The sequence below is a fragment of the Panicum virgatum genome, chromosome 4N (assembly GCF_016808335.1).
Source record: "Panicum virgatum strain AP13 chromosome 4N, P.virgatum_v5, whole genome shotgun sequence".
Classification (NCBI taxonomy): domain Eukaryota; kingdom Viridiplantae; phylum Streptophyta; class Magnoliopsida; order Poales; family Poaceae; genus Panicum; species Panicum virgatum.
Genome location: NC_053148.1, coordinates 48279604 through 48302016, shown reverse-complemented (window position 1 = coordinate 48302016; position 22413 = coordinate 48279604). Strand labels below are relative to the sequence as shown.

General features: G+C 48.3%; 1 protein-coding gene across 1 annotated transcript; it reads left to right on the top strand.

Annotated features, from left to right (window-relative positions):
• Positions 1-19755: 19755 nt before the first annotated feature.
• Positions 19756-20322, top strand: LOC120669494. Its single transcript, XM_039949234.1, has one exon. The coding sequence runs from the start codon at positions 19756-19758 to the stop codon at positions 20320-20322; it is 567 nt and encodes a 188-aa protein (XP_039805168.1).
• Positions 20323-22413: the final 2091 nt, after the last annotated feature.

Here is a 22413-nt window from a genome sequence, read left to right as displayed (position 1 = left end):
TCCCCCTTTTTGGTGATTGATGACAACACAATCAAAGCAAGCATTAAAATTTGCAAGAGTTGATAAATTTAACCACTTACACTCACTTGGATGTTTACTACCATCCAATGATGGCTTGGTCTCCCCCTAAAGCCATGATTTCCACCGTTGTTCCTCCCCCTATTTGGTATTCCTCTCTCATATGTTGACTTGATCCACTCGGCATGTCTCCCTTTGGAATATATTTTTCCTTCTTGGGAACGTCTCTCCCCCTTTGTTGGGAACATGCCTTGCTTTGATCCATATTTCTCCCCCTTTGGAATCAAATCACCTAAAAGGTCTTGTACCTAAAAGGTCTTGCAAAACAATATAGCTCAAGAGAAGATTAGTAGCCTAGGGAGTTTGTTTCATGATTCATGATCCAATTGTATGATATCAATGAAGATACCAGTTGAAAATTTATTATGGTGGATCACAAAATCACGAAACTAGCATGACATGAGCTAAGCTTTCCACAAGTGTGTACACAACACGATAATGTGAAAATCAAGTGCACAACTAGATGTTATAACTAGAAAGCTTAGATCATATCATGCACGAAGGTAGCTCTAAAAGAATAAAGATTTGACAATGATATCAATTGAATAACTTTAGAACCTTGCATACCTCCGGTGGTTTTTGTTTACCTTGCCGTATCAATTTGAAAGTGACTTGCATCCAATTGAAAGTTTTTGAAAGAAGAGCACTTGGTACACCAAGGTTAGGCAAAGGTATGAGCACATAGCCTTTGAACATAGATATGAGCATTTAAGTTCAATAGAGCATGGCTCAATATTCATAAGCACAATCAATCTAATCACTCTTATAGAGTTGTTTGTTCACATTGAGCGTGAATAACATTCTCTTAGAGTGTTAACTCCATCGTGAGACTACAAATGATAAACTTGCAAATATGTTAGTCTCAAAATCACAACCTATAGGATGAACTCCCCCTAAATGTGTGCATTTAGTGTTTGAATCACCAAGCAAATGTATGCACATTGATTTTGACATAATTGGGAAGTTTACCCTATAGCTTGTTTTCATGGTACACATATGAAATACATACCTCATGAGATCCATGTTACCATGAAAGATAACCTTGTGTAGCTTTCTACACACTTATCAAACCATGTAGGTTGCTCATGGGTTAGAGTCATGCCACAAGCAACCTACCATATATAACACTAGGAGATGCAAAACTTGTAACCATCCTAGCAAAAGCAATGGAGCTACATGATGCTTGAATTGAAATCTAGCTACCATTACCTTATGGGGGACTTGGGCAACGAATATCCAAGTTTGTGAGCTTAGCTTGTTTTGGCTTGAATCTTCACTTCAACTTGTAAGCTAAGCCTCCAAATCCCCCGAAGTCGTCCTTGGCTTTAAGTCTCCTTTGGAACCCACACCATTTGAGGCCCCTTCATATTGGTGATGATGTCCTTGGGCACCCAAATGGAGTGGTTCCAACTCCTTTCCTTCTTCCCAACCTTGTGAGCAACCACCTTGCCATTGGTCTTCTTTTTGATCACATAGGAGGTGCTATTGCTTTTGTTCCTCCGGTTGGGCTTGGTGTAGATGAGAGAACTCTTGATTGTGAGTTTCTTTTTGTTCATCTCATCCGGAAGCTTCTTCCTTGGTTGAAGACACTTGTTGGACTTATGGCCTTCTTTGTGGCACTTTGAGCAAGTCACAGTGGACCCCTTCTCAAGTTTCTTCACCATGTCTTCACGGTTATCTTGAGAAGGTTGGACATTGCTCTCTATGTATTTGCCCTTCAATCTATACAAGTCCTTCATGAGTCTTTCCACTTCTTGCTTGAGCTCATCACTTCCCTTGGCAATGAGATCATCACATGATTCTACAATAACATTCTTATAGCATTTCTCATTGCAAGGGTTAGAGCAAGAATCATCAATTAAATCAATGCAAGAAGTTGAAGCATCTATCCTAGAGATAGGAATTGCACAAAGGATAGTTTGCTTCATTTCTAAAGAGTCATTAGTATCATTAATGCTCTCAAATTTTAATTTGAGCTCTTCATGCTCCTTGCTAAGCAATTTGAATTTGCACATCAAATCTTCAAAATTTGTAGCAAGAGAAGCATTTAGATTTTTGAGAGCATTTAGATTGCTTCTTAATGACTTTTTGGTGCTCATGAACAAGGTCAAGAAGTTCATTAATTTAAGGAGAGTCGGAGTCATCATCACTTATATCGCTATCCATACCTTTGGCCATAAAGTAAGTGTTGGATGATGATCCCATGCGAGTGGTGAATTTCTTGTTTGATTCATCACTTGAACTTGATTCTTCACCACCGCTAACCCATTCACCAAATATGGCAAATGATTCATGCTTGGGCTTCTTCTCCTTCTTTTGCTTGTTCTTCTTGAACTTTTTCTCAACCTTCATAACTTAATGGTGAGGCCCATATTTGAGGAAGACCATATACCCCATTGAGTTTATTTCCTTCAAGCATTTGTTCATCTTCTTTACTTGCTTGTAGAGGTTGGGGTTCATTGGCTCTTTATCATCACTTGAGGAGCTTCTTGCATCCTCTTCTCATCACTTGAGTTACCTTTGATGGCCATCTTCTTCAACTTCTTGAGTTGTTTGCATGCAAGAGTGCTATGCATTGGTGAAGAAGAAGGCGATTTTGCCTTGATGTCATTGCGTAGCTCATGGGCGATCACCTTATTGAGGACTTGATTTGGTGTCATTGTGGTGAGATCTTTTTCATATAGAATTGTTGTCACCAAATCATAGTCCGGCCTTCGGAGTGAGTGAAGGATCTTGCGAATAAGTTCTAAATCTTCAATTTGCTTCACACCTAAGGAATTAACCTCATTCACAAGAGTATCCAATCGTGAGAACATAGATTCGGCATTCTCATCATCAAGTTGCTTAAAACTATTAAGCTTATCAATGAGAACATGATATCTTTCATTGGCAACATCCTCCGTTCCCTCATGGTTCTCGATGATAGTTTGCTATAGCTTTTTAGTATTTTCACAAGAATAAACACGATTGAACACATTATCACTAAGAGAAGACAAAATTATGCATTTTGCGGTGACATCATATTGCTTCTCTTGTTGACCATTATTTTTTATGCCCTCACTCGCAACTCTCCAAATGTTTCGTCCCGTCACTTGGAGATGGGCTTGCATTAGCACCTTCCATCGTTGGAAGCCCGTGTCGTCGAACCGTGGAGTGGGTCTAAAAGGATCCATCCTTTCCCCCTAAGAGCTAACTCACTAGGCGGTGAAGTCTACCGATCTAATGAGTCGGTAAACACAAATTTGCCAATGGAATTGGCTTTCTTTGTGAGAGAAGTGAGTCCCGGCTCTGATACCAATTGAAAGCGTTCGGGTGCTCTAGCCTAAGAGGGGGAGGGAGTGAATTAGGCACTATTAAAATCTTAACCTATGGCTCCAACTAGTTTGCACAAAACTTAAACTAGATCAAGCTATCTAGATGTACAACTACGGTTCACCTTAGTGTGAAACCCTCATCCCAAAGAGTTTTGCAACTTATAGCCAATCCTAGCAAGATTCTACACTAAGAAAGTAAAGTCACACAAGTTGCAATATAAAATGCGGAAGATTAAAAGGAGGGATGAGAGAAAGCGAACTCTCGACACGAGAATTTATCCCGTGGTTTTGATTGCCATAAAGGCGCCCCTACGTCCACGTTGTTGAAGCACTCACGAAGAGTATCGCTTCCCGGCAATCAAGTCTCTTCCGTGAACACAATCACGGTAACCTTGATCCCGATCTTCACTAAGGGAGATTGCCCACGAAGGAGGGGTCTCCGTCCCCCGCACAATGTCGTCGACGCCGCTCCACACCAAGTCGGAGGGTCGTTGACTTGCCGGCGAGCCACCAAAGCTCCAAGGATGGCCGGCGCACCAAGATACAATGTTGGTTCACTCTAGAACCACAGCACAAGGATCTAAACCTTGCTTGATCACTCACTCAAGAGCTAACCAAGCACTAACACTCAAAAAGCTTGTGCTAAGGACTAAGGATTTGATCTTTATGCTCTTTGTAACACCCGGTTTATAAAAGAACATAAACCGAGCAATCATATACGTGCCAGGATCAAGTCACACGTATATACAACAGAATGAACAGTATATCATAGCACATATCACGTAAAAAGATATAATAAAGCGAATACGAATGTTATTTATTACAATAATGACAAAATGTCTGATACAGCGGAAGCGAAGTACAAAATACGATAAAGCTCTCTGAAGCTGAAGCAGGGCGCCACAGGGACGTCGACTGGGAGACGAAGCACCTAGAAGTCCTCGTAGTCCTGGTAGCGCTGGACGAACTCCCTCGAGTCGGCAGGAACTGAGCAGCAGTAGCGTAGCCAAGAGGAAAAAGTAGAGAAGAGGCAAGGGTGAGTACACAACTTGTACTCAACAAGTATAACACAAACTATGAGGCTCTAGGCTGGCTAACTCGACTGCATTAGCTTTTAAGTGTTGGCAAGATTTTATTTAAGCTATTTACTACTAGTTGATGAATTACCATTAACCCAGTTACATAGTAATTAATCAAGTTTAAACATGATACTACTGAGAACCAAACCAAGACCAAGCCACCAAGGTAAACCCCGAGAAGCACCTCCCTCGTCGGAAGGAGATAACTTCACTAATCAAAAGGAGGATCTGGGCCGCTCATAACCGTGAGCACGGCTAGTATACCAGTTTTACACTCTGCAGAGGTTGCACATCTTTACCCACAAGTCGTGAGCTACGCCAGTTGTTCATCACACTTCCTTAGGTGAGATGGCCAGCGACTCACTACGAGGCCTTTAAAAAGAATCTCGTTGGTAAGGCGTAACCGCGAGAGATAGGTCGGCGACGATGGGGCCCACCTCCGGGGGTACAAGCACAGGAGCGCAATCCAAGCACAGACCAAGCCGGAGGAGCAGGGACCATTGAAGCTTACTACTCTTGCCCCGCAGGTAAGTTACTCCAAACCAAAAAGATCTAATTATTACGCCAAGTCTATCCCATTCTAGCCTTGTGGTAGCGCTGTTGTCCCAGGTTGTCGCTCTATGAACCGGTCCTTATGGAGAGTGGCCAACCAGGCAGTAAGCACCGTGCTGGCCCCCTAAACCATGTTTCTAAAAAAAACATCTTTTAACGAGAAGTGAGCCACTCAAGCCACACAGAGTGCCACTCTCAGAATTAAGTTCAAGTAAACCATTAATCAAATTAATTAAAAGGACCAGAGTGTGTTATAGCGCAGCAACCTAGCACAACTAACCAAAATGCAACCCAAAGGTATATATAAAGGATATAAAGTGGCTAGGAAATCCTTAAAGGCATACAGTATTAAAATGCAGTATGAAATTGTATTTAAAAGTGATGGGTTGTTCATGTTATACTTGCCTTCCTCGTACTGCTCCTGCTGCTGCTCAAACTGATCCGAAGACGGCTGCTCCGGGTACTGGTACTGGGGCTCCTCAGGTAGCTCAGCGTCTACTCACGAACACATGGCCAAAACAATGCACAAAATAAACATACAGGCAAACACTAACAAACAGCTAAGAAACAGTACATCAATACATAAAAACAGTGCACAAAACTACTCTAGAACTATTCTACGCGTTACAACGATCGCGTGGATATAAAGAACGCTAAAAACGGAGCTAAAACGCATAAACTAGGCCTAAAACAAGTTCTAGGGGCTTATTTGTAAGAAAACTGAAGTTCCAGGGGGTTTTCTGTTAAAACCGAGGGCTAAAACGTAAAAACCGGAAAGATCCGAGGGCCAACGCGTAAAAAGACCCTAACTGGACGGCGGGTTCTATTTTGAGAAAAGCCAGGGGGTTATCTGCTAAAAACTGGGCCCAGCTGTAATTATTTTTGAAAGCGCCTGGACTGCGGGTTGATTTCAAGGAAAGGCGAGGGCTCTTTAGCAAAACTACCAAGCCGAAGGGGTACGCGCGGTTTTCGGCCGTTGGATCTAGATCTAATGGCTTGGATCTAAATGGCTTGGGTTCTAATCGCGGCCGTTGATTTAAGATCTGACGGATCCGCTCGAAGGGGACGCGGGGGGCGGCGGAGCTGGTCGCCGGAGTTCATCCTCCGCGGCGGCGGGATCGCCGGAGCAGGCCGAAACGGCGCCCCAGGGGTCAATCTGACCCGGATCTGGGTCTATGATGGACTACGCGCCATGCGTAGTCCACCTGGGGTAATTACAGGCCTCGAGGTGGTCCGAGGAGTCGCGTGCCGCGACGGCGGCGGTTCGGCGCGGCGGTGCTCGCCGGCGTGCCCGTGTTCTGGGGTCTGGGGTGTTCTACCATTCCTAATAGCTAGCGCAGAAGGTAGAGGAGGCCGAAGGGTCGCTCACCGAGGGTCGTATCGGGCGGTGCGGCGATGCAGGGAGGCCGGCGTCGAGCTCGGACGGAGGCGCACCGTCGGAGTTCGCGATACGGGTCGCTGCAGGGGTCGAGGTCGGTGACGGGGGCTCGGAGGTGTTCCTGGCCTGCGGGCGGAGCTCGTGCGGTGGATCTCGGGGGCTAGGGAGCGGCAGGGCGGCGGCTCCACGGAGGCGCAGAGGCCCTGTGCGGCGGAGCGAGATGCGGCGCGGCGAGCCGGAGTGCGGTGGCGGCTGAAAAGCGAGATGGGATGCAGGGGGGTCCGCTGGGGGCCAAAAAATAGACCGGGCGCCGGGGATCGTGGGGCGGATGAGGAAGGAAATCCCCGGCCGCTGCGCCGGTGATTGCGGGGCGGGCGTTGCGCGCGGGCGACGCGGGGAAGAAGGTGGTCCTGACCGGTGGGGCCGGCCTGGCAGCGGAGCGGGGAGCGCGGGCGGGCCGGGCGCGAGGCGGAGGCAGGCCGCGGGGCGGGCGTCGCGCGGGCGAGTGGCTGGGCCGAGCGGGAGGCCGAGCGGGCGTAGCTGGCTTCAGCGCTGGCGCGAGCGCGCGCGTTGGGCCGGGGTGGCGTGCGGGCTGGGCCGCCCGGGAAGGGAGAGGGGGAAGAGGGAGTGGGCCGGCTGGGTGCTGGGCTGGGCTTGGGAAGGTGGTTTGGGCTGGGTTTGAGTTTGAGTTTGGTTTATGGGCTCCTTTTCTATTTCTTTTTCTTTTCTAAGTCTAATTCAAACAAAGTTTGAATTCAAATTTGAATTTGAATTCAAACCACACTCAAATAAAATTATGCACCAGCATGAATGCAACAAAAATTTAAACCTATGGTAAATTTTAATTAATTAAGGAACAAAAATTAGATTAAATGCCAACTAAACACAATAAACCTTAGAAAATTTAACTAAAGCCAATTAATTTATTAATAAATACAGAAATTTAAAGTTAGGGTGTTACATACCCTACCCCCTTAAAGAAATCTCGTCCCGAGATTTAGCTGGGCTGGCTAGCAAAGAGATCTGGATATGTCTTCTTCAACTCATCTTCTCGCTCCCATGTAGCCTCAGCTTCACTGTGGTGACTCCACTGAACTCTGCACATCTTGATGCGCTTGTTCCGAGTAACCCTCTCTGATGTCTCCAGAATCTTCACCGGATGCTCAGTATAAGTCAGATCCTCCTGGACATCGACTCCATCCAGGGGTGCCTGCTCCTCGGGTACTCGCAGACATCTCTTCAGCTGAGATATATGGAAGACATCATGAACTCCTGAGAGACTGAGAGGTAACTCCAGGCGATAAGCAACTTCGCCTTTCCGCTCTAGCACCTTGAATGGCCCCACATAACGAGGTGCTAACTTCCCTTTGACATTAAATCTGCGGATTCCTCTCATCGGAGACACCTTCAGATACACATAATCACCGACACTGAAAGTCAGATCTCTCCGTTTGCCATCAGCATAGCTCTTTTGTCTGCTCTGTGCAATCCTCAGATTCTCTCGCACTGCCTGGACCATCTGCTCTGCATCATCTATGATCTCAGGGCCAAAGAGCTGCTTTTCACCAATCTGATCCCAATAGAGAGGAGTTCTACACTTCCTGCCATACAATGCCTCAAAGGGAGACTTCTTCAGACTGGCCTGATAGCTGTTGTTATATGAGAACTCGGCAAATGACAGGCACTTATCCCAACTAGTACCATACTGAATAGCACAAGCTCTCAGCATATCCTCCAACACTTGGTTGGTTCTCTCTGTCTGCCCATCCGTCTGAGGGTGATAAGCCGTACTGAAGCGCAGCTTCGTATCCAACGAATCATGGAGCTGCTCCCAGAACCGAGAAGTGAACTGAGACCCTCTGTCAGATATGATCTTCTTAGGCACACCATGCAAGCAGACAATCCGAGAGATGTACAACTCTGCAAGTCTAGCACCGGAGTAAGTAGTGTTCACTGGAATGAAGTGAGCAACCTTCGTCAGACGATCCACTACTACCCAAATAGAGTTGTACCCTTTCTGAGTACGAGGCAATCCAACAATGAAGTCCATAGTGATTTCCTCCCATTTCCACTCTGGAATCTTCAAAGGCTGTAACAGACCTGCTGGCCTCTGGTGCTCAGCCTTGACACGCTGACAGGTGTCACAAATAGCCACGTACTCTGCCACTGAACGCTTCATCCCATACCACCAGAAGCGTTCCTTCAGATCATAATACATCTTCGTGCTGCCCGGATGAATAGAGTATGCTGTATCATGGGCCTCACTCAGAATCAACTTCCGAAGATCATGCACATCAGGCACGCAGATCCGGTTCTTGTACCACAAGGTACCCTGATCATCCTCTCTGAAATGTGGGGCCTTGCCCTTCTTGAGCAACTCACGAATCTCCTGCAGCTTCTCATCATCTTTCTGATGCTGCCTGATCTCTGACTCTAGAGTCGGTACTGCCTCAAATGCTGCACTGGAGGCATGATGCAAGAAGCCCAGACTCAACTGCTCGAACTCCTCGCATAACTCTGGAGGCATCTGGAAAGCAACGGCCATGTTGACATAACTCCTTCTGCTCAAAGCATCTGCTACAACATTGGCCTTGCCCGGATGATAGTGAATCTCCAGATCATAGTCCTTAACCAACTCTAGCCATCTTCTCTGCCGCATGTTCAGCTCATTCTGCGTGAAAATATACTTGAGGCTCTTGTGATCAGTGTAGATATCACACCGCTGCCCATACAAGTAATGCCTCCAAATCTTCAGAGCATGCACAACTGCGGCTAACTCAAGATCATGGGTAGGATAATTCAGCTCATGCCGGCGTAACTGCCGTGAAGCATAAGCTATCACTCTGCCCTCCTGCATCAGAACACACCCAAGACCATCCTTCGAAGCATCACAATATACCGTGAACCTCTTCGTCTGGTCTGGCAGAGTCAGGACTGGCGCCGTAGTCAACCTTTTCTTCAGCTCATCAAAGGCCATCTGACGCTCATCAGTCCATACAAAAGCCACATTCTTCTCTAGCAAAGAAGTCAAAGGCTTCGCGATCTTGGAGAAATTCTCGATGAACCTCCGATAATATCCTGCTAAGCCCAAGAAAGACCTGACTTCCTTCACTGTCTGCGGTGTCTCCCACTCGAGCACATCTTTCACCTTGCTCGGATCAACAGCAATGCCTCCCTGAGAGATAACATGACCGAGGAATGGAACCTCGTCAATCCAGAACTCGCACTTGCTGAACTTGGCATACAGCTGATGCTCTCTCAATCTCTGCAATACGAGTCTCAGATGCTCCTCATGCTCTTCTTCTGTCTTGGAGAAGATCAGAATATCATCAATGAAAATCACCACGAAGACATCCAGATAGTCCATGAAAACCATGTTCATCAGGTGCATGAAGAAAGCCGGGGCATTAGTCAGGCCAAAGGACATGACTGTATACTCATATAGCCCGTACTTGCAGGTGAATGCCGTCTTCGGAATATCCCCAGGACGGATCCTCAGCTGAAAATATCCCGAACGAAGATCAATCTTCGAGAATATACGAGCACCTCGAAGCAAATCGAAGAGATCCTCAATACGGGGCAGTGGATGCTTGTTCTTGATAGTGACTGCATTCAGCTCACGATAATCCACACACATCCTCTTCGAGCCATCCTTCTTATCTACCAGCAATAATGGAAAAGCCCAAGGAGAGAAGCTGCGACGGATATAGCCCTTGGCTAGTAACTCATCAATAGTCTTCTTAACTTCTTCATGCTCTATAGGCGCCATACGGTAGGGCCGCTTTGCAATAGGAGCGGTGCCAGGCAAGAGATCAATACAAAACTCAATGGCGCGTTCAGGCGGCATACCTGGCAGATCATCCGGAAAGACATCCGGGAATTCAGACACCACGCGAATACCGTCCGTGGGTCTAGCCTCCATCTGATGAAGAAATCCAGAAGGCTCTACTGCACTGATAACAACCTCTTGGCCACTGGAAGCTGATAGCAAGACTGTCCTCTGAGCACAATCTATACGAACTCCCCATTTGGCCAGAGTCTCCATTCCCAGAATGACATCAATGCCCTTGGTGTCTAGCACCATCAGATCAGTACAGAACTCTACTCCCCTCAAGGAAATACTGACTCTCGGGCAGTAAGTGTGAGACCTCAACTGTCCTCCCGGTGAAGATACTAACAGGCACCTCTTTAATGTGCTAGTATGAATACCATGATGCTCGACAAAAGACTGAGTAATGAAGGAATGCGTAGCACCAGTATCAAAAAGCACTGTAGCTGGATATGAATTAACCATGAACGTACCAATGACCACGTTGGGAGCCCCGGCCGCTGACTCGGCCGTCACGTGGTTCACCCTGCCCTGTGCTGGCGCCCTGGGCTGAGCTGGGCGTCCCTGCTGTCCCGCCTGCGCCTTCCGGGGGCAAGCGTTGGCGTAGTGCCCCGGCTGGCCGCAGTGAAAGCAGGTGCGAGGAGGTCCCTGAGCCTGCTGTCCGGTAGGAGCTGCCGGACGTGGAGCCTGCGGTGCCGGTGGAGCTGGTGGAGCACGAGCCGGAGGTGCTGGTAACCTCGGGCCCTGACCTGCCTGCTGCTGTCGAGGCGGGTACTGCTGCGGTGGCCTCTGCTGGTACTGCTGAGGAGGCCGGTACTGAGGCTGGTACTGCTGGGGCTGCTGGAGTCGAGGACGAGTGTTGCTGCCGGAAGCAACGGGGACAACCTTCCTCTTCTTGTCCTCCATCTCCAAGTGCTTACGCTCAGTGTTGAGCGCACTGTCAACCAGATGGTTGAAGTCGTCGAAGCGGAGGTTGAGCAGCGCGTACTGGAGGTAGTCCTCCAGACCCTCCATGAAGTGCTCCTGCTTCTTGCGGTCATCCGCAACCTCGGCAGGGGCGTAGCGTGCCAGCTGAAGAAAGCGATCACGATACTCCGTGACCGACATAGTCCCCTGAATTCACAAAGACAGATAGATATCGGAAGATTAACTCAAGATTCATAAGGATAGAACTAGGGGTATTAGCTCAAAAGAAACCGCGGAATGATTATATTTAAGATTACCTGCTTCAGTGCAAGGAACTCCTTCTGTTTCATCTTCATAACGCCCGCGGGGACGTTGTGGCTGCGGAAGCGCTCCCTGAACTGGAGCCAGGTGAGAGACTCGCGGTCATGGACCGGGTGGGACTCCCACCAGTCCAAAGCTGCCCCTCGCAGCTGTCCTGCTGCGTACAAGACGCGCTCACGGTCATCGCACTGGGCGATGTCCAGCTGACGCTCCACTGCACGGAGCCAGTCGTCAGCCTGAAGAGGGTCGGACGTGTGAGAGAACGTCGGCGGGTGACCCCTCAGGAACTCAGCACGCCTGTCGCGAGGCTGCGGCGGTGGAGGAGGCGGAGGCTGAGTGTGAGCGTGCTGAAGAGCCTGAACAGTGTTGTTCAGGGTAGCCATCATCTGCATCTGGAGCTGGAAGTACTGCTCCGGAGTCAAGGGTGGAGGCATCGGGATCCCAGTACCCTGGTTGTTCTGACCCTGCTGCTGGCCAGAACCTGAACCGGTGCTCCTGGTGTTCACCATCTGATTTGAACAAAAGATTTCACGAGTAAGGATATTGCAGGAATAAACTCGGATGGATATGATAACTCTTTGCGGAAAAAGACTCAGCCATGATAAAGTAGACAGGATAGATTTGACTGTTTCACCCCCCCAACGATCTAACTCATTTTATTAATTAGTTAACTTTAACATCTGAGTGATTTTCTTTAAGCAAATTTGAACTACTAAGCTATGCAATCAGTCAAAAATCCAAATCAAACATGTAGCATAATAACAAGCAGACAATTTTCACAACTTAGCCGAGTTTAGCAAAAGACTCGACTAACACAACGCGTCGCAGAACGTGCTATCGTGTTATTATAAAAAGGTCACCTAGCTAACTCATGGTGGTCAGATGACTGATTCAGGCCAAAATCTACGAAAACTATTCTTCAGAGAGAGAAATCAAGGCAAGAAGGGTAAAAAGCCATAGAAGTCAAGGGGTATAATAGTAAAATAGTTTCAGCAGGCAAGGATTGGTGAGAAGAAGTCCTAAAACTCGACCAGTTCTATCTAGGCTTCGTCCTACAGTCGATATGGCTCTGATACCACTCTGTAACACCCGGTTTATAAAAGAACATAAACCGAGCAATCATATACGTGCCAGGATCAAGTCACACGTATATACAACAGAATGAACAGTATATCATAGCACATATCACGTAAAAAGATATAATAAAGCGAATACGAATGTTATTTATTACAATAATGACAAAATGTCTGATACAGCGGAAGCGAAGTACAAAATACGATAAAGCTCTCTGAAGCTGAAGCAGGGCGCCACAGGGACGTCGACTGGGAGACGAAGCACCTAGAAGTCCTCGTAGTCCTGGTAGCGCTGGACGAACTCCCTCGAGTCGGCAGGAACTGAGCAGCAGTAGCGTAGCCAAGAGGAAAAAGTAGAGAAGAGGCAAGGGTGAGTACACAACTTGTACTCAACAAGTATAACACAAACTATGAGGCTCTAGGCTGGCTAACTCGACTGCATTAGCTTTTAAGTGTTGGCAAGATTTTATTTAAGCTATTTACTACTAGTTGATGAATTACCATTAACCCAGTTACATAGTAATTAATCAAGTTTAAACATGATACTACTGAGAACCAAACCAAGACCAAGCCACCAAGGTAAACCCCGAGAAGCACCTCCCTCGTCGGAAGGAGATAACTTCACTAATCAAAAGGAGGATCTGGGCCGCTCATAACCGTGAGCACGGCTAGTATACCAGTTTTACACTCTGCAGAGGTTGCACATCTTTACCCACAAGTCGTGAGCTACGCCAGTTGTTCATCACACTTCCTTAGGTGAGATGGCCAGCGACTCACTACGAGGCCTTTAAAAAGAATCTCGTTGGTAAGGCGTAACCGCGAGAGATAGGTCGGCGACGATGGGGCCCACCTCCGGGGGTACAAGCACAGGAGCGCAATCCAAGCACAGACCAAGCCGGAGGAGCAGGGACCATTGAAGCTTACTACTCTTGCCCCGCAGGTAAGTTACTCCAAACCAAAAAGATCTAATTATTACGCCAAGTCTATCCCATTCTAGCCTTGTGGTAGCGCTGTTGTCCCAGGTTGTCGCTCTATGAACCGGTCCTTATGGAGAGTGGCCAACCAGGCAGTAAGCACCGTGCTGGCCCCCTAAACCATGTTTCTAAAAAAAACATCTTTTAACGAGAAGTGAGCCACTCAAGCCACACAGAGTGCCACTCTCAGAATTAAGTTCAAGTAAACCATTAATCAAATTAATTAAAAGGACCAGAGTGTGTTATAGCGCAGCAACCTAGCACAACTAACCAAAATGCAACCCAAAGGTATATATAAAGGATATAAAGTGGCTAGGAAATCCTTAAAGGCATACAGTATTAAAATGCAGTATGAAATTGTATTTAAAAGTGATGGGTTGTTCATGTTATACTTGCCTTCCTCGTACTGCTCCTGCTGCTGCTCAAACTGATCCGAAGACGGCTGCTCCGGGTACTGGTACTGGGGCTCCTCAGGTAGCTCAGCGTCTACTCACGAACACATGGCCAAAACAATGCACAAAATAAACATACAGGCAAACACTAACAAACAGCTAAGAAACAGTACATCAATACATAAAAACAGTGCACAAAACTACTCTAGAACTATTCTACGCGTTACAACGATCGCGTGGATATAAAGAACGCTAAAAACGGAGCTAAAACGCATAAACTAGGCCTAAAACAAGTTCTAGGGGCTTATTTGTAAGAAAACTGAAGTTCCAGGGGGTTTTCTGTTAAAACCGAGGGCTAAAACGTAAAAACCGGAAAGATCCGAGGGCCAACGCGTAAAAAGACCCTAACTGGACGGCGGGTTCTATTTTGAGAAAAGCCAGGGGGTTATCTGCTAAAAACTGGGCCCAGCTGTAATTATTTTTGAAAGCGCCTGGACTGCGGGTTGATTTCAAGGAAAGGCGAGGGCTCTTTAGCAAAACTACCAAGCCGAAGGGGTACGCGCGGTTTTCGGCCGTTGGATCTAGATCTAATGGCTTGGATCTAAATGGCTTGGGTTCTAATCGCGGCCGTTGATTTAAGATCTGACGGATCCGCTCGAAGGGGACGCGGGGGCGGCGGAGCTGGTCGCCGGAGTTCATCCTCCGCGGCGGCGGGATCGCCGGAGCAGGCCGAAACGGCGCCCCAGGGGTCAATCTGACCCGGATCTGGGTCTATGATGGACTACGCGCCATGCGTAGTCCACCTGGGGTAATTACAGGCCTCGAGGTGGTCCGAGGAGTCGCGTGCCGCGACGGCGGCGGTTCGGCGCGGCGGTGCTCGCCGGCGTGCCCGTGTTCTGGGGTCTGGGGTGTTCTACCATTCCTAATAGCTAGCGCAGAAGGTAGAGGAGGCCGAAGGGTCGCTCACCGAGGGTCGTATCGGGCGGTGCGGCGATGCAGGGAGGCCGGCGTCGAGCTCGGACGGAGGCGCACCGTCGGAGTTCGCGATACGGGTCGCTGCAGGGGTCGAGGTCGGTGACGGGGGCTCGGAGGTGTTCCTGGCCTGCGGGCGGAGCTCGTGCGGTGGATCTCGGGGGCTAGGGAGCGGCAGGGCGGCGGCTCCACGGAGGCGCAGAGGCCCTGTGCGGCGGAGCGAGATGCGGCGCGGCGAGCCGGAGTGCGGTGGCGGCTGAAAAGCGAGATGGGATGCAGGGGGGTCCGCTGGGGGCCAAAAAATAGACCGGGCGCCGGGGATCGTGGGGCGGATGAGGAAGGAAATCCCCGGCCGCTGCGCCGGTGATTGCGGGGCGGGCGTTGCGCGCGGGCGACGCGGGGAAGAAGGTGGTCCTGACCGGTGGGGCCGGCCTGGCAGCGGAGCGGGGAGCGCGGGCGGGCCGGGCGCGAGGCGGAGGCAGGCCGCGGGGCGGGCGTCGCGCGGGCGAGTGGCTGGGCCGAGCGGGAGGCCGAGCGGGCGTAGCTGGCTTCAGCGCTGGCGCGAGCGCGCGCGTTGGGCCGGGGTGGCGTGCGGGCTGGGCCGCCCGGGAAGGGAGAGGGGGAAGAGGGAGTGGGCCGGCTGGGTGCTGGGCTGGGCTTGGGAAGGTGGTTTGGGCTGGGTTTGAGTTTGAGTTTGGTTTATGGGCTCCTTTTCTATTTCTTTTTCTTTTCTAAGTCTAATTCAAACAAAGTTTGAATTCAAATTTGAATTTGAATTCAAACCACACTCAAATAAAATTATGCACCAGCATGAATGCAACAAAAATTTAAACCTATGGTAAATTTTAATTAATTAAGGAACAAAAATTAGATTAAATGCCAACTAAACACAATAAACCTTAGAAAATTTAACTAAAGCCAATTAATTTATTAATAAATACAGAAATTTAAAGTTAGGGTGTTACACTCTTGGATGTCTTGGAGGTGTTCTTGGATGTGTATGAGATGTCTTGAGACTCCAGCAATCTTCAAATGGCCGGGGGAGCACATATATATAGGCCTCCAAGTCAAACTAGCCGTTTGTAGCCGTTGGCAGAATTCTGCGTAGGCATCGGAACTTCCGGTGAAGAGGCGTCGGAACTTCCGGTCACTCACAGCAACTGAAGTAGCCGTTGGCTTGCTGACACAGTTGCAGTGACTCCAGAGACCATCGGATGAACCGATGCTATGGGCATCAGTTCAACTGGCCACAACAGCAACTGGACTAGCCGTTGGACTTCTCTCTTCTGCTGATGTCATTGCTCCGACGCGATGCTCCGACGCACCACCGGTTCAACCGGTGCTAAAGGCTTGGCTCCTGCGCAACTTGCATCGTCTCTGGAACACAGTACATCGATTGCACTGATGCCCCTTCTTAGACCGTCGGTTCAACCGGTGCTTCACTTGTTTCTTCACTTGATATCCAGAGGCGCTCAGACTTGCACCAATGCCAAGGCGTCAGATCTTCCGACAACCATCGGATGCACCGATGCTATAGGTATCGGTTCTTCCGGTGCTACTGATTTCAGTAGAACTCGTCCAATTCAGTGTTTCTTTGAGTTCTTTCTTTGTGTTTTGTTTTGTATGGCATTTCTACTTCATCCCTGGGATCTAGAAATGTTCACTTAATAAAAACATTAGTCCCATTGATTGCGTTATCATTCGATCACCAAAATCACTCGAAATGGCATAAATGGTGCCATGTTCGTTACACCCAACATGAGATGATGACTTCTCATTACACAATATGTACGATGTGTCCTAATGTAGCGAAAATGGCCTCTCATGCCATATTTCAATATAATGTTTTGGCGATTGATGACACGCACAACACTTGGACTAATATATGTTTTAAGATGATCATTATCAGCCTTATAGGTCCAAGGGATGAAAAGATACAAAACCACAAAGAAATCAGGTCGGAAGGACCAAGACAGAGGTAATTTGCACTCACCAGTTAAACCGGCGTGAGGCAAATTACACTCACCGGTGCAATGGGCTCAGAGAAGACTCAGTTAGCAGAGTGCACCGGATGAACCGACGATGAAGATATTGAATACGTCGGTGCAATGGCAGAAGAAGACCAAGGAAAATGCATACATCGGTTGAACCGATGATGCACCGGTCAATTACGTCGGTGTAGTTGTCCAGAGAGTTGGTTTTTTAGTTGATCAGAGGACAACTACGTTCACCGGTTGAACCGACGCTACATCGGTTAATTGCCCGCATAAGTAACGGCTAGTATTTCAGTCGGGCAGATTACATTCACCGGTTGAACCGACGATGGCTATTGGGGGAGCGTCGGATTAACCGGTGTTAGGTACTTTTCAGGCAGCTTTTCTCCAACGGCTATATTTGCTTGTACTGCCTATATATACCCCCATGGCCGGTTGTCACACATGGTTCGAAGCCTCAAGAGCTGAAGAAAGTGCTGCCCAAGCAAAGATCCATCACCAACCATACTAGAAGTGCTTAATGCTATATCTAGCTTGTGAGAAGCTTTGAAAGAGTGCTTTGTGCACTTATATAGGTTTAGTTCTTGAGAGAGCAAGCCTAAGAGAAGTCTTAGCCGAGGCTAAGCAAGTGTACTCGTCGTGTGACCCTCGGACTTGGTGTGGAGAGGCAACGACACTTTGTGTGGGGAAAGAGACCCCTCTTGGTGAGAAGCTCCGATAGTGAAGACGGTGCCGTTGGTGACACTTCGAGAGAGACGGTGGCGGTGGCCTTGTCTTGGTGACTTGGCATCACTTAGCCTTTGCTTGCCGGAAGCCTTGGTGGCGAATGCAAGACGGTGATCAAGCGAAGAGACTCGGCATCACACTTGTTCTTGGTGGACAAGTGGCTGTGAACGTAGGGAGGGACTTGTTGTCCTAACCGAACCACGTTAAATCGTGTGTCTTGGTGTCTTCACGGGAGTTTGCATATTCTCTCCCTTACCTCTTTACTTACCGTATTACGTTTCCGTATTTACTCTATCTTGCGTGCCTTCACTTTCCTAGTTAGTTTGATTAGGATTGGCTATAGGTTGCAAGTCTTTTGGGGTAAGTAGAGAGTAGTATAGATAAACCTTAGTCATAACTAGCATGTGTAGGACGTGTTAGCTTTATCTTATGCAAGTAGTTTGAGCCCTAGGTTAGAAAGTGATTTAGCGACCCTATTCACCCCCTCTAGGGTCGGACACCCCGGTGATCCTTACACCTAAGACATGAGATCGTCGTATGTACTCAAGATGTGAACCGACTTACTTACGAGCCATCAAACGCTGCACCGTAACTGGGTAGTTATAAAGATGGCTTTCGGGTCTGTCAAGAAGCATGCTGTGAGACATGGTCGGTCAAGACGGGATTTGCCCCTCTCTACAAGAGAGAGATATCTTTGGGCCCCTCGAGTGATTCGAATTAGGAAATGCATGGCCATGCTAGGGTTAAGAGTTAACCAAGGATTCCGAATCACAGGATCGAGAAAGAGTGGTCGGCTTCAAGCTAGACCAAATATCGTGAGGCAAAGGGAACAGCATGTATAAGATTGTGACGGCTCGACAGATATGATTCGCGCGTGCTTAGAAGTTGACACATCTTGCTAGAGACCGCTATCAACTATTGGCCAGTAGTTGTACTGGGCCATGTCTATTCACGCGTGAGCCCATAGGGTCACACACTTAAGGGCCAGAAGCCTAATGAGGATGAGATCCAAATTATACTGGACTTTGATACACTAATGGGCCTTGAGGGGCCCATAGGATTAGACCTTTGGTGGGGGCTTAGAGCAGCCCACCTAAAGGGGGCACCCAAGGTGGAGCCCACTAAAACCCATCTAGGGGCGCCCACCTGGGCTATATAAGGAGGGGAGGAGGGGGGAGGGGGTGCCCCATCTGGAGGAACCCTGGCCGCCTCCTTCTGCAGTCTGCGCTCCCCCTTTCCTTCCTGCTTCTCCTCCCACGCATCAAGCCCTAGTTCGTTCTCGCGGATCTAGCAATCCGGAGTGCGAAGTTTCTTCCCGTACGTGTGGACTTCGTGAAGGTGCTGCCCTTGCTGCACAAGGACGAGCCGTTCGTGAGGAGGTTCACGCAACTGCACTGCCGGCTTCCCTCTGCACTACACCGCCGCGCTACAGAAGTTCCGCAACCGCGCGTCTAGTGGTAATCCCGTGATCTATAGCTGCAGTAATCCTGGTTTATGCTGTAGAAAATTTTTATTTTTGCTACCCCATATTCCTATAGTTGCTTAGGAGGGTCGGTTTCTATTGGCCAACTATGGTGGCAGATTGTTTCAGATATTATAAAGGGTGTGAAGAATGTTGCAGTTTGGTAATGTTCAGTTGGTGCCTGTAACACCCCAGGTGTTAATTACCAAGTAATTAGGATTAATCATGTGTTTAACATCATCATTAGCATTGAATCATGGTTTTTAAAGATTTAAACTATCTTCAAATTTCAAACCAATCTGCTTTTAAAATAATTTATTAAATATAGTTCAAATGAATTTTTTTTCCCAAAAGCAAAGTGGTAGCATTTTAAATGTGGAACAACTTTCATGTTCAAGTATTTTCAAATTTCTATACAAAAAAGTAAGAAAAATTTAAATTACACTGGAATATGGCAATTATGCACAATCATCCAGAATTCAAATTTAACTTTCAAACCAAATCTCAAATGAAGTTTTGCCTGAAACAAAAATTGAAGATCTCAAAATTTTGAACGACTTTTGTATTCAAAAGTTTTTCATTTGAGGCCATGAAAATGGAGAAAAATTGAGTTTACAAAAGAAAATTTTGAACTTTGATCTAATTTACAGAACTACCCTCACCACCATCTCCCTCTCTCCCCCCTCTCTGTTTCTCGCCGTGACGATGCCGTTCGCCGCCGGCGCCGGCCACTGGTCGCCCACGCGCCGCGCCCCGGCCAAATCCACCTCGCGCGCCCTCGGTATCGCCCAAAACCGCTCGCCCTGGCTTCTCCTGCGCTCGCCACGCGCGCCCCGCGAGTGCTCTGCTCGACACGCCACCAACGCCGTCGCCGTCTCGACGTCGGTGCCCAGACACGCGTCGCCGCGTCGGTGCAGCTCGCCGCCGCTCGAGTCGTCTACAAAGCCAACTTCGATTTCTCCTTCCCCTCGCTCCCTCACTCCCCAGAACCCCAAGCCGAGGCCCCCTGCTCGCGCAAACGCTATCGCCGTGCCGCTGCCCGCCTATGCGCGCACCATGGACGCCTGCCTGCGCCCGAGCTGCGCCGCCGCTGCGCCGGCCGAGCTCGCCACCGCCACTGCCATCACGGGCCATGGGAGCGCCGTCCAGTGCTGGCCGCCGAGCGCGCCGGCTCCGCCGGCCTTGCAGAGCCACACGCCGCACGCCATGGCTGCCGCCCCCGCCGAGCTCGCCGTGGAGCTCCCCTGTCCGACCCTCCTCTACCCCCACTGACCCGCTAGCGAGCTTCCCCGTCGCCCGCTGATGCTCGTCGGCCCGGCCACCACCGCCCAGCCACGCCGTAGAGCCGCCGCCGCCGTGGACCGCCGCCGCCGTCCCCTGTCCTCGTCGGCGTGCCCTCTTCCGGCCACCTCCGCTCGCACCGAAACCACCCAGAGGTAGCCCGGACCTCTACCTCATCCACCCCGGTCCCCTCGCCGCCGGCGACCGCCGTCGCCTAGGTGCATGTTTGTGGATCTATTATTGTTGGATTTCCATCCTAGGGCTAAAATGAATGTTTTCGGTCACCGATAAATGTTAGTAAATTTTTGTTACACTCTTTACCAATATTTTATCATGCCAGTTATTTTTTTGTTACTGAAACATGGCTGCAAGTTAAGTTTTTGTATTTGTTTATTTTCCTGCTATAGCTTCTTTTTACAAAAGCATTGCTAAGCAATTCCTTTCTGGATGTTTCAATCCATCAAGTTATGTCATTTCTGGGTGAAGTATATTAACTCTTGTTAGCTAGACAGGTTTGACTAATCCTTATTTGGTGAGTGCTTGCAATGATTTGATTTTAGTTAACTTATCTGTCATGTTGGGGTTAATTTAATTACCTCCTGTTATCAATAAATGCTGGAAAATCATGATTGCTTGTTAATTCCAACAATTTAAGTTAGTCCTGTATAAGTTATGTTAACCTCTTGAGAACTAGTTCATGGGTTGCTTTTATTTATTTTACTTTTATGCCTTGCTGGTTAAATAAATTGTTCTTTCTTGATTTATATCCTTGCTTAGCCTTTTCTAAGCAAGCTAGTAATGCTTTTTAGTAGGAAACACTTCAGGCTAAAATACTTGAATGAACTCTCGTGTTGTAGCACCAACCCAGTTTGCCTTTTGAGTGTGTATGCGGTGCTTGCTTGATAAATGATTGCCCAGTCATATCTTTATTCCTAATCGTATCGCATTGCATTGCATCATGTTCGTGCCCATCCAAGCGTGGCTTTGTACCTGCCCTACTTGTCCTTTTTGCGGTATCGTCTACTGCACTTCCATGCATTCAAACATCTGCCTTGGTGCATCTCATTTAGGTACGCTAGATATACAATGTGTGGACATGGAGCACGTGCTGACGGAACCGAACCACAAGATGGTGTTGGGTGGACGCGTCCTGAAGAGTGAAGGACCCGTTGGAGCAACAGAAGACCTGGCTCAAAGTCGGAAGGGCCCAAGGCCTTGTTAGTACTAACACTAGCTTAGTGTTACTCCCAGGCAAGATCCGGAGCATAACCCTAATTTTAAGTATTCAATGTTTATTTAAGTATTTCATGCATTTACGTTCTAGGAGTTGTATTGAACTCTAGTATGCATGTTCTCCCTAGGTACCTGAGGGTCAATACTAGTATGCAGATGTCATTAGAAATGCTCTGCTAAGTAGGATCTCAGTAGAAGTTGAGTGATTCCTGTCACTCGCGAGATTTAAGATCTTGTTACTTGTGGCAATGTGGTGAGAATGATTCAATGAGGAAAGAGAAATGAAGACTGGGCGGAGATAAATTGGTTCTGGATATGAAATGGATGGAAAGTAAGCCTCCGCCTGTGTCGATTGAGGACCGTACCGTTGTTGGCATTGCTGACCGAGTTTGAACAGTACTAACCACATGCCGGAAGTAGGAGGTAGTCGAAACCGGTAAGCTAAATACCTGATTTGCAACGATACTTTGAATCGCCACCTGCTACTCTGGGAGTGGGATGATGGTGGGTGTTGGAGTGTATGTTGCCTCCTAGTTCTTTGGGAGTTCGCTGTGAGGGACCCTTCACCCGGGTTTTGGCAGGCGTGATTCAGACATCGGGGTAATGATGGGAACGGTTGACATATGTGGTCCGGCGTGGCTGCACGTGTCGTGTGAGTTAGGTCCACCTTGCAAGGTTAAATAGGATCGATTCACCGTCTCTCTCGGTTAAGAGAACCTTGGTCACTGTGTCACATCGTAGTAAAGAAGTGAAAATGAGAAGAGAAGTATGGTGAGATATGTTTGTGGTACTCTGTAAAGATTAATGTGATCAACCATGCTTGCTTTAGATGTGAGGCAAATCTAGTTG

Coding starts and splice junctions, on each gene's coding strand:
- LOC120669494 (XM_039949234.1), top strand. CDS start 19,756: ATGCCGTTCGCCGCCGGCGCCGGCCACTGGTCGCCCACGCGCCGCGCC.